At 40.0% G+C, this 12,077-nt stretch overlaps 1 protein-coding gene across 1 annotated transcript in view; it reads right to left on the reverse strand.

The window, feature by feature from the left end:
- sec62 (SEC62 homolog, preprotein translocation factor) overlaps positions 1 to 12,077 on the reverse strand; it is a 17,055-nt gene continuing 4,978 nt past the window's right edge. Inside the window, exons 2-8 of the mRNA XM_037786388.1 lie at positions 11,871 to 11,979; positions 9,637 to 9,742; positions 6,561 to 6,822; positions 5,400 to 5,495; positions 5,008 to 5,068; positions 4,754 to 4,873; positions 1 to 3,159 (exon numbers count right to left, since the gene is read on the reverse strand). Coding sequence (XP_037642316.1) covers positions 2,597 to 3,159; positions 4,754 to 4,873; positions 5,008 to 5,068; positions 5,400 to 5,495; positions 6,561 to 6,822; positions 9,637 to 9,742; positions 11,871 to 11,979 — 1,317 coding nt within the window. The 3' untranslated portion in view covers positions 1 to 2,596. The remainder of the gene's footprint in view (positions 3,160 to 4,753; positions 4,874 to 5,007; positions 5,069 to 5,399; positions 5,496 to 6,560; positions 6,823 to 9,636; positions 9,743 to 11,870; positions 11,980 to 12,077) is intronic.

Raw genomic sequence — 12,077 nt, forward strand, 5'->3', positions numbered from 1 at the left:
TTGTGCTTTCTATATTTTTATTGCAATGATAAGATACAGATATATTTCCAGACATCCAGTTTTATTAAATTATACTCCAATATTGCATGACAGTCTTCAGGATGATATTGATCCAAATGTGGACAACTAGGTGATCAAAAGACACAGTTTTTGACCACAGATAAAACATAGATGTTTTACAATTTCACTTTTTTATTTCCCCCAGAAATGTGCGATGAGAAGCAGCAGCATAGAGAGTAATAATACTACAATTTACAACAGACCGATACTGTGCAACAGTCAAGAACAATTGGGAGAATCTTTTTTTTTCCCATTTGTTAAATGGTTATGCCAATATTGAGAGTACAGCAACTGGCAACTCAAGACACAGAGATGCACTTTGCCCGTTTGGGGAAGAAAAAAAATACAAAGATATTAGAAAAGAAACAACAACATGGAGGTGTGTGAGATAGAAAGTCGAAGAGCTACAAACCTCAGTGGGATTACAGGAGACAGAACAAACTACTAAATACAGTCCAAGTGAGTTCATTTTTAGGCAAAACAAATAACTGTACAGAAAGCAGTGTGGAATATAGTAAGATATTCTTCACTGTGAGATTTTTTGCCACGTCAGATTAACTTGGAACCAGTAGTGTTACACAAGCCACCGGTCTTATAAGCTCTGGTTAATGACTGACCGTTTGTTAGTGAGAGAAATACAGATGTGTCAACAAACCAACCAGATCACATGTTCAATGTTACGGTGATGAATGTAAAAAAAAAAAAACTGTTATCTAATAAATTCCCACTGTTTTCTAATCCCAGATGTTACCTTTAAATGATGAGCTTGCTCTTTATGATCGTATAAAAACAAAAATGCACATTACAAAATTATACCTCCTAATACAAAATTAAAAGGAAAAAAAGAGTTGTTTTATAGTTTCTTAGACTGTAATTATTGTATATATATATATCAATAGAATCCATATATAAATGATACATTTCTATTTTTTTAAACTTAAATATAATCTTTATTATGACTAAAAAGAGCATCTAAGACATTTCTAGCCAGAAGATAATGTGAAGGAACAGTTTGGACCACGGCCGCCAGTTACTAGGCTTTGACTGGAAATTAAACTGTAGTCTGCTCAGTGGACCAGTACCACTATTTTCACACATGACGGCTTGTAGACAGAACTGGTTTGGATGGGAGTCTAGTGCGAACACCTTTAAATGGTTTCATTGAGACCAAAAATCTTTGTTTAGCTACACACTAACAACATCGTGCTGTGCTTTTTTTAATCTTTATTTTTTCAGAGATGCGAAAGGTTAGGAGTTTGACACTGCGGTTACAAAATGAACGAATTTAAAAAAATGTACCCCTCGCTGTCACATTCACCTCTCCATATTAAGTCAGCATGCATAACATAGTCGTGTTTGGCACTAGATTTTTACTTAACATCTGGTTCCGTTTGCAAATAGACAGTTAATCAGTGAACTTAATATCTTCTAGCTTTTAGTTGTACAACAAATGCTGCAATCTTTTTTTAAAAAAGAAAATGACATACGCCAGCTGTGTCCCAGTTGCTCAAATTTACTCTTAAAGATGAGTCCCACATTATTAAACATGATCTACTTCAGACTGTGTAGAGGATTGCACTATGATCATCTGCCATTTCAAAAAAACAAACAAACATTTTCTCTTACTGAATGGCAAGTACCTCAAGGAGAACGTACTACTCTGCTCTCGTAATACTCCATCCAGCCACGGGATGGTTGATTTTTAGGTTCGTTCGAGTAAATTACAGGATTTTGGTCCATCTGGCTTGTTTCAGGTTTCAAAGCAGGTCAGTTTGCTTTAAGGGCTGCCTGAGAAAGCTATCAGACTCACTGGCATTCAACATGATGTGAAGCGTGCTCTTGCCATAGTTGCCTCACCAAAACACCAAAAAAAGGTGAAAGAACCAGGGGCTTTTCTGGCTAACGTGATTGTACCAACAACATGGAACTCAAAAACGACAACGAAAGACAAAAAAAAGAGGGAGAAGGGGGGACGAGCACGTCTCGTCTTACTGGTCAGTTTAGCATGATAGCTCTTCTCCATCAACTATATCCAAGATCTGGCTTTGACCTCACATCCAAATGTATTGTGTAACCAAAGAGAGGGGATATAAATAAAATATTTTGAGTTGAAATGACACAAAAAGAAACTTGACATGAGAAATCAAAAAGGACAAAGAAATGAAAACCCTCCATCCGCGCTGTTGTTGGTCTGATGTTTTTTTTGTTGACAACTTCCTCAGGCAAACGTGTCGGTGGCAGTTTTTCCATTTTAACATAAATAACATTTGGGTGGGAGGAATCGGATCCACCGTAAGGCTTCTTTTTAGAATTATATCCCCCATTGTCGTAGCCGTTTCACTTTACACCGTTGTGTCTATCCCTGTACTGGTCTATCGGTACTGTTTAGTGGAAGATCTCAACAAGAAGAGATGGAGCCTCTCCTTGGCCTCGGCAGGCTCAGAGAGGCTGGACTAGCAGGTCCTGGGATCACAGGACAAAGGGAGGGAAGGACAGAGAGAGAGAAAAAGTAGAGAGTGATGGGATTGTAAGAAGTTTATGTTTCAGCAGTCTGGGGTTTAGTCTCACTCTCGACCCCTTCTTTCCTCTCTTGCGTCTCCTCCTGCGTCTCCTCCTCCTCTTCCTCTTCCTCTTCCTCCTCCTCACCCTCTTCCTCCTCCTCTGTGTGCTGCTCCAGCTCCTCCCTGGTGATCATCTCAAAATCGTTTCCGTTGCTGTGCTGCGAGCCTTCGTCCTCCCGGCGGTCGCTGTCTGTGTCGGAGTGGCGGTCCGCGCCCGTTCCCTCCCCCTCTGCTTCTTTACTCTCCTCGGCCTCTTTGCACTCCTCCTCTTCCTCCTCCTCCTCCTCGTCGCCGTCCTTCTTCTCGCTGTCTGACTTCTCGTCGCTGTCTGACTTCTGAGCCTTGTTGCCGCCGTTGTCCTTGTCGTCCGTCTTGTCCGAGCCCTTCTTGTTGCTGGCTCGTGGTCCTTTATACTCATGAGTGTAGAGCGGCCGGAATGAGTCGATGAAACCGACGTCTGCCGTCAAGTTGGGGAGGAACCAGAAGTGGTGGCGCCCGCCGGTCACGACCCAAATGATCAGGAAGAGGATGCAGCGGGCTGAAGAGAGGGGTGACAACCAGTGGGATCAATTTGAACCTAAAGCACTTTAAAAGTATCAAACATACATCTCTTCTTAAAGGGACAGAGTGTAGGATTTGTTGGCATCTAGTAGTGTGGTTGCATATTGCGTCCAACTGAGTCCGCCTCCGCTCACTCCTTCCTGTCCAAGACTAACTTGGGCCACCGAGTGCAAAACCGTGGTCACGCCGAGGCCATCCTTACCATAATAACACAGACGGCGGCTGGTGGTACCACGGTTTTGGACTCTACGGCTCACGCTAAGACAGTTTCTACGGTGGCCTTCAGGCAATATAAAAACACAAAAGTCCCTCTCTAGAACCGGTGTTTGGTTTGTCCGTTCTGGGCTACAGTAGAAACATGGCGGTGCAACATGGTGGACTCCATGAAGATGTAGATATGAAGGGCTCATTCTTAGCTAACGAAAACACAGCGATTCTTAAGCTGTTTCAATTTGGATACTTCCGTTAGTACACTTCCATGTAGTACATTGTGCACACTATGTACTTAAGTAGTGTGTAAATTTCAACAGAGTAGTGTCGTCTCAAATCGCACTTGTGCGCTCACCCAAAACTTGGTAGATCAGCTGGTGAGAGTCGGCAACGGACATCACGCTGTATCGGCAGTAATTCAATTCAGATGGATAAATTAACCCAATAATGGCTTCTATCCGACCATGGTATAACGGTACTTAGTGGAAAAAAAACATGTATAATTTAAACTTGTATAGTTCGTTATTTGCCATTAAAATCACAACCGCTGCAGCTTCCTTGCTCGCCATTTTAGAAACAACAGCACTGGAAAATCTTCCTGCTTCCCTCCTGAGGTCACAGTTGTGGCGACATTTTGCCTTCCCCATGAGTTGTAAACAAACGCGGCTTATTGCAGGTGAGGAAACTCAAGCAGTTGTTGTAAAGGACCCTTCTGCCCTCTAGTGGCTCTTCTTCTTTTTGTGTTTTAACAGTTGTTGACCCCCAGTTGACTGGTGAATAAGTTCTAGTTATTTATTTCAATAAATTATTTAATTTTGACCTTGTGGCCTTAGTGTGGTACATTCCCGAAAGAAATATGGCGGTTATATCACACTCGATACCATGAGGTAGCCTATCTTTGTAAATAATAATTTGTAAATGTAAATGACAGTTGTCAGGGCATAAAACCAACCATCTGTAGCCGTCAGTCCAAATGGAATCGTGGATTAGGAGAATCGTGACACCCTTAGTAGACATACGCAACTGGTGACGAGGGGTCACACACGGACATTAAAGGTGTCACAAGAGAAAGAAAAGCTGGGAACCACTGCTCTACACGGAGTGGAAGTATCATATAATGTAAGCTGAACCTTTCCCATGTTTAAGAGAATTAAAAACTCACATCTGCTCATCTTCTAATATAAGGTTTCAAACAGTCTCTTATGCAAATTAAAAATAGCTATGGTGACATTTATTTAAAAAATATTGCTTTGATTTGTAATAAATATCTTTCTATAAATCTGGTGTATTTTTTTTAATTGAATGCAGGAACTTAGTACAGGAGCCCAGTATGGTGTTTTTTATGAAGAACATGTACTTACCAACAGCAAGAAGCAATATACTGGCCACAAAGCAGCCTGCTGCAACACTTAGATAGTAAACTCCTACACGCATTTCTGCTGGCCACAGCGGGAACAGCGTGGCTGCTATCACTGCAATGACTGAAAGACAGAACACACACAGACACACGGTGTGAGTACAAAAAAGTAAAATCAGCTGCAATCAGTAACAGATAACCTTACATTCTGTTCTTTTTCAACAGAACTCCAATTATGATTTTCATCCTCTGACTCACCGAGTATCAGTCCCATGGCAAATGTCTTGAAATGAACGGGATCGTAAATCCACACAAACACCTAAAGAAAGGAGACACATTTTGGTTTAAATCTCTTTCAGGATCACAAACATTTCTTTTATATATATATACTGTGTACATACACGTTATATATAGAAGTATATATCGTCTAGCCATCACAATTTGGCCCTTGTCAAAGTCGCTCACATCCTTATCTGCTTCCAACACATCAACTTCAAGTTCAAAATGTTCTCTTGCTGTCTAATATATCCCACCCACTGCCAGGTGCCATTGTAACGAGATAATCCAGGTTATTCACTTCACCTCTCAGTGGTCTTATGTTATGGCTGATCGGTGTATATATATTTTTTTAACTCTCTAAGCACACTCACCTCGTTTCCATCTAGAAACAGCTGCTCCTCATGAGGCTCCAGTTTAAACTTCTTCTTCACCTCTTTCTTCTTCTTGGGAGTTCCAGGACTGTCATCCTGTGAGATTTATAATATAAAATAAATAGATATTGAAATTGATATTTTACTTACAAATCACATATTCTGCAGTGATTGGACTGGAACTTTACCTTATGCTTACTGTGGGTTTTCACGTTACAAATATGCTTATAAAAAGGAAATTCACTTATTTATTTTCTTGCCGAGAATTAGATGAGAAGATTGATACCACTCATGTCTGTGCAGTAAATATGAAGCTGTAACAAGCAGGCGGCTAATTTAGCTTAGCACAAAGAGTGGAAATTGGGGGAAACGGATAGCCTGGCTCTGCCCTGCACCTCTAAAGCTCACTAATTAACACGCATGTTGTATGAACACAAAATACTCTGTACAAAACCTGAAGTGTAAAAACAATTATTTACATTTTTCCCCCCAATCTTCTCTTCTCATTATAGGCAAGAAAGTGAATGAGAGTATTTCCCAAACTGTCAAACTGTTCTTTTAAGTGTTGATGTTATTGAAAGATCTACACTGAATGCAGCATTTCAGTTGGTTATAGTTGACTGATCAGACTGTTAACTAAACTGGCATTTGGCCTAAAAAAACTTGTTAATTTTCCACTTAGTCATACTTTCTCTTTTCTGTCACCCAGACCAGAAACCATGAACACATGTCACTGAGCTTCTTCTTTCCATGATTTCTAAGGATTTGTGTTCAGCAAAGTCAATATCTACCTGTTTACGGTCCGGTTCAGCAGTGTCAAGGCAACTCTGATTTTAAAACAAACATACAAAGCTGTACTCAGTGTGAGGGGGAGTCTGTGAACTGTGCAACGTCCTGTTTCAGATGAATCTCACCGTCAAAGCAGTAAAAATATACTGATGTTTGACAGCAAAGCACAAGCATTTTCATTTACTCAATTAGTTAACAGTATTTATGGTATTTTTTTTCCTAATGGGAGATGCTCTGTCGTTAATATTTTTTAATTCAAACACAAAAGCCTCCAACAGTGACAACACTATCTTGTTATGGCAGGAATTATTAATAATAATATAATAACACCATTAATCTGAGGGGTTTTGTCAACAGTGTTGGGTCACTTACGCTTTTCTCTTTCTTGGTTTCAACAGCCTCAGACTCTTTCTTCTTCTCTTTCTCCTTCTTCCCTTTTTTCTCCTCCTCTTTGCCGCTGTCGCCCTTGGTCTTCTCTTTCTCCTTTTCTTTCTCCTTCTCCTTCTCCTTTTCCTTTTCTTTCTCTTTCTCTTTTTCCTTCTCTTTCTCTTTTTCCTTCTCTTTCTTGGTTTCTTTCTCAGGTTTTTTCTTCATCACTTTGAGAGCCCGGTGGAAGAACTGTTTCTTTAGGAGTCTACGGACGGAGGAGAATGACCGGTTAGAAGGGCTGGTTATTTAACGCTGCTTTAGTTCTACATTTGATATTCAGTACATAAATGTAGCAGCAAACAACTTTTTTCCATGTAAAGATATATATATATATATATATATATATATATATATATATAGGAGTAATGGCTTCCTGAGCAGAGAATGAAGTCACCTCTGTGTGTGTGTTGTATAATCCGGCAATGCGTATGTGGTAGTGCATGCAAGCCCCCGTGTGTGTGCCCTATTGGCTAGCTAATCGCTGTTTAAGAGGTTGTAGCAGGAGAGCTAGAGTGAGCACCAACCAACATGTTACTTTGTCAGAAAGACTGCTAAATAACACTCAAAAGTTACGCTAAATTTTGAAGAGATAAAACATGCATAGCCATGTTCAAAGAGGTCTCATGACCTCTGACCTCAAGATATGTAAATGAAAATGGTTTCTATGGGTGCCCACGAGTCTCCCATTTACAGACACGCCCACTTTATGATAATCACATGCAGTTTTTTGCGTGCAGTACAAATGTGTTATTTTTACATATTCTAAAATGGTGTATTTGAATATGTCTGCATACTGGGGTCCCTAAACAGTCTTGGAATTACAAAAATGTGGGTATGACTGTCAATCTGAGACTGTTATCGATCCAATGAGCCTAACTGTATTCATGTGTGACGATGTTAGTCTTCATAGTAGCCATTTAACACTGACACCATTTTTTAAAATTTGACCTCATTGTATATAATGACCTGTGATGACCGCAATTCAGGGTACAGTATCTTGCCCAAGGACACTTCAACATGCGGACTGGAGGAGCCGAAACGGTCATTTTCTGATTAGTGGACAACCTGCTCTACCCCTGAGCCACAGCCGCCCCGGCCGTCAATTCTCGAGTGGTAAAAAATGGTTAAATTTAGCAACAAATCTGTTTAACAAATGGTATCAACCCAAACATTGCTGCAACAACTTATGAGACATAATAGAGCATGGGAATGGCCATCACATTTATCATAATGTTCTAAGCCCTTATACACTTTCACAATTTATTTTGATTAGTTTTTACTTCTGATTTATGACTAGAACAACTTGACACACAGTGCTGAGCTGCAGGAATGCAGCAGAAATACACCAACCACTGCCTCCGAAGCACCATGACTTAGAAACTATCTGATGCGGGTCTTGACATGAGAGAGATTACGGCCGTGAGTGGACTGGCAACCGAAACTCGGGGACCGACAACAGTGGATGGCAACATACAATAATATAAATAAAGAGCCAAATAATGAAATCAATATAACGCTAGTCTGTGTTGTTGTACGTTCCTTAGCAATCACCATTCTAGCAACCGCCTCGGTATGTGCAGGCAAGAGGGCCTATTTTACTGTGAACATTATTATTTATTAATAAAAAACAATTTAAATTGCAATGTGTCTATAACTTTCTTATTGCCATACTTTATGACGATTTTATGAAAGCAACAGCTCACTTCAGACTGTGTTATGTTGTGATTGTATCACAGCTAAAGGGCAATGTTCGGCCCGACGCGAAGCACAGACTGTCATGAGCTATCGTTTAACTTTTTCCACTCCACCCCTCTTTACCATAGACCCATTTTGGCTTTTTTAGGGGGAACAGGGTCTTTAGGGGGAGATAAAAGGTCAACAGTAGATGTCATATAGAGGTGGTGTACATCATCTGAGAGCTGGGAACCTGAAGATTAATTTGAGATGCTGCTCAGCACTGTGTCTCAAGTTTTTCTAGTCTTACATCAGAAATAAAAAAAATATTAATTTACATTTTGAAAGTGGTCTTAGAACATTATTAAACTATTTTTTTCACTCGAGAATTGTTAAAAATGATCAATAATCCTTCCAAAATACGACATTAAGACACCAAGACCTGGAGGAACACCGCTGAAAAAGCCATGCTTTGATTTGGTATCAAAAACTTTTGACATCTGGCGAATTCTGCAAGAACTGCATTTTTCGGGGATTGGATGGCGAGCACTTCTGTTCTGGAAACTGCTCAGAAACCTCCTTATTGTCAATCTACCTAGGAAAACCATCCATCCTCTGAATGCTCTAGGTCTCTCTAGTTTGTGGCTGTAAAGTTTCATGAGGCTTTGATTATCCTAGAGTGAGGTCAAGTTTCAAAAAAATGGTTTCACTATAATGAAATGGCTACTAAAGGAACATAATCACACATGAATACATCTCAGCTTTCCAGTGATACCCATCTTATGCAATTCCAGACTGTTTAGGGACCCCAGTATGCAGAAACCGTTTTTAGAATAGGCGAAAATAACAAATTTATACTGCATGCAAAAAACTGCATGGTTTTTGTACCAAACTGCATGTGATTATCATAAAGTGACATGTCTGTAAAGGGGAGACTCATGGGTACCCATAGAACCCATTTTCATTCACATATCTTGAGGTCAGAGGTCAAGAGGACCCCTTTGAAAATCACCATGCCAGTTTTTCCTTGCCAATCTTTAGCCCAACTTTGTAGCATTATTTAGCCTCCTTTCTGACATCCTTAGGTTTTCTAGTTTCATATGATATCTGTACCGTCACTCTAGCTCTAAAACTGAGCTTGCTACAGCCTCTGAAAGACAGTAAAGTCAGCCGAGGGCACCGGCGCGCCCTCAAGGAATGGAAGAGGTTAAGTATACCAGTGACCATATTGCAAGCGTATGTATCAAATGCTTAGATACCTTGTTTTAGAGTAAAATCTTATATGTGAGAAATGGTTAATCATCTACAACATCAGAAGTATAGCAGAGTGTGTTGGGCAGCTAACCTGTTGCAGTAGTCCAACACAGACTCCCTGGTGGTGAACACCGCCTCCTCTCCCTTCTTAGCCTTGGCCCACTTTGAGTCCATCAGACAGTCCACTGCCTTGGAGGCTAAATGTAGGGACACAAAGACGAATATTAAAAAACACACAGTAGCACAGGGCTTGAAAATGTCATGCAGTGATTATCCTGGTAAACTTTTTTTTACCGTATTTATCAGCTGTGCAAAAGCCTGTGTTGAATTAAAATTCACTAAGTTAATGTGCATCCAAACTATTAATTTGACTCCATCTAAAAACTGAATACAAGACAGAACTGAAGACAGTATTTTAGATGGAGTTCATTTTTTTTATCCTTTTTAACTTTAAACTTGGAATAACTGATTATTTTTGGCAACGTGCAGGCAGCAGAAACAAGTTGTGAACACAACATTGACATATCACCTTCTAAGTTGATGTGACGATGTCTGCGGTTTGCTGACGGCGTTCTCACGCTATGTCCTGGTGACAGACTGATAGGAGTTTTATTTTGTGTGGTGTGTAAAATGCTCTAAATAGCCTAAATAACAAAATGTTCTAAATAAAAACAATGTTGAAGTTAAGAAGTTTGGACTCAGTAAGTTCATCATTACGAGGCAAGCACATCTTTCACATTTTCATTGGATATATTCTTATTGTAAAAATATTGATCAGAGCAGCTTTAAGATTGTCTACTTATCCCTTTATTTGACAACAATGGTACAAACTTAAACTAAAAAATAATGGCTACAGGCTGTAGACAGCTTTCCACAACAAAGGTAAGCAACTCTAAGGTCATGTGATGGTGAGAGGAATAAGCCGCCTCAGCAGTCATAACCTATCAGTGTTTCCCCCTAGAATGGAGCTGTAGCAGCAGTGGTGATACTGTTGTATGTACGCATATGAACATTTTTCTCACAATTTTTGTGTGTGCTCGCAAAGCGCGTCCTGCCGGGAGGTTTCTGTGTCTGCCGGCACCAGAAGGGCTCTTGAGGCCTAAGTAAGCTACATAGGTACAGTACATTTGTGCACATTAATCTGCAGGGAAATGTCTGTCTGGCTTACATATGAGGTGTCTCATGATTTAGCAAAATACAGTTTTATTGAAAATAATAAATGAACTTGCATTACCTCACTGTTATCAAACAGTGTTAATTTACTTAAATGTAATGACATTTTCAATGATAAATAATAATAATAATAATTTACATTTATGATGTTTACTTAAGGGAATCCTATTCGAACAATATGCAACATTAATATCTCCGAGGGAATCTGTCAAAATGAAAACAGCTCTAGTGGTCGTAGACTCATCATGACACATTTTGTTAAAAAAAAAATAATGTATGGGGGAAGCCTGTGAGTGTGTGACAAAGAAATTGTGCTGCTTTAATGACACAAGTCCATGCTGCCTACTAACCAAGAGTTTAAAGCGCTCCTCCGGTTACAGCGGTCCTGTGTGCTCTGCAGGTTGAGCACCCCCAAGCTTCGAATATTCGCTGTCTGTAACGTTACTGTGCGACACTCATATGAAGTGGCAAGACTCTTTTCCCTTAGGCGAATGATAATACTGAATCCATGATTAGCATTGCTTGCTTCATTCTTGACATCTACCGGGTGCTTGTTGTTATAATCGTTGTACTGATATTATCAAGTAAGCGCAAAGTTTCTTGCTTATATTCTTTACTCATACGTGTGTAAATTGACCTGGATATGAAGCGCCGTAGCACACAATAATATAGTGTTAGTTTCTAAAGAGATAAGACGGAGCCCTTTCCTTTCCTTGTAAAAAAAAAGTCAGCAGCGTCAATCATATTTTGCAGCGCATATAGGGGAAACACTGCCTATTCTACCCACAACCACTGAGCAGCAAACAGCATTTCCCAGTACTGACAAATGTATTTCACTATGCCACAGAACAAGACAAATATGAGTACTGTGTGGGAGGATCAAGTTTGTAAATGGAACTGCAGCTGAAACATTTGTTTAAGAATTTGACAACTCTTCAGTAACGTGATGGCACAGAGTTTGCTCCTAAAAATATCAATGTGAAAAACACAACAGGTTTTATTTACTATGACAAAATCTCTGTTCAGTAAACACAACTGTCTGCGTACTCAAAAACAAACAGAGGGCAGGGTTTGAGCTCCTGATTCACCCTCCTTGTTTCTAGGTGTTGTGTGTTTTGCCTGTTGCCTCACATCCCATAGCTGAGTACTAACCAATAAAGTAGTCGACACGGTGGCCCATCATGTTGGTGGACTTGGTCGGGCAGTTGAACCGGAGGTACTTGGCCACCGCCTTCTCCTCCTTGGTGGGCTCGCTCACCTCCTGCAGAACCAGACAAACACACAGATGAATATACACACATGAAAACAATATCACAGTCAATGATGCTTTACATTATTCTGACACTGAACTACAGGCAG

The sequence above is a fragment of the Sebastes umbrosus genome, chromosome 12 (genome assembly GCF_015220745.1).
Source record: "Sebastes umbrosus isolate fSebUmb1 chromosome 12, fSebUmb1.pri, whole genome shotgun sequence".
In the NCBI taxonomy this organism is placed as follows: domain Eukaryota; kingdom Metazoa; phylum Chordata; class Actinopteri; order Perciformes; family Sebastidae; genus Sebastes; species Sebastes umbrosus.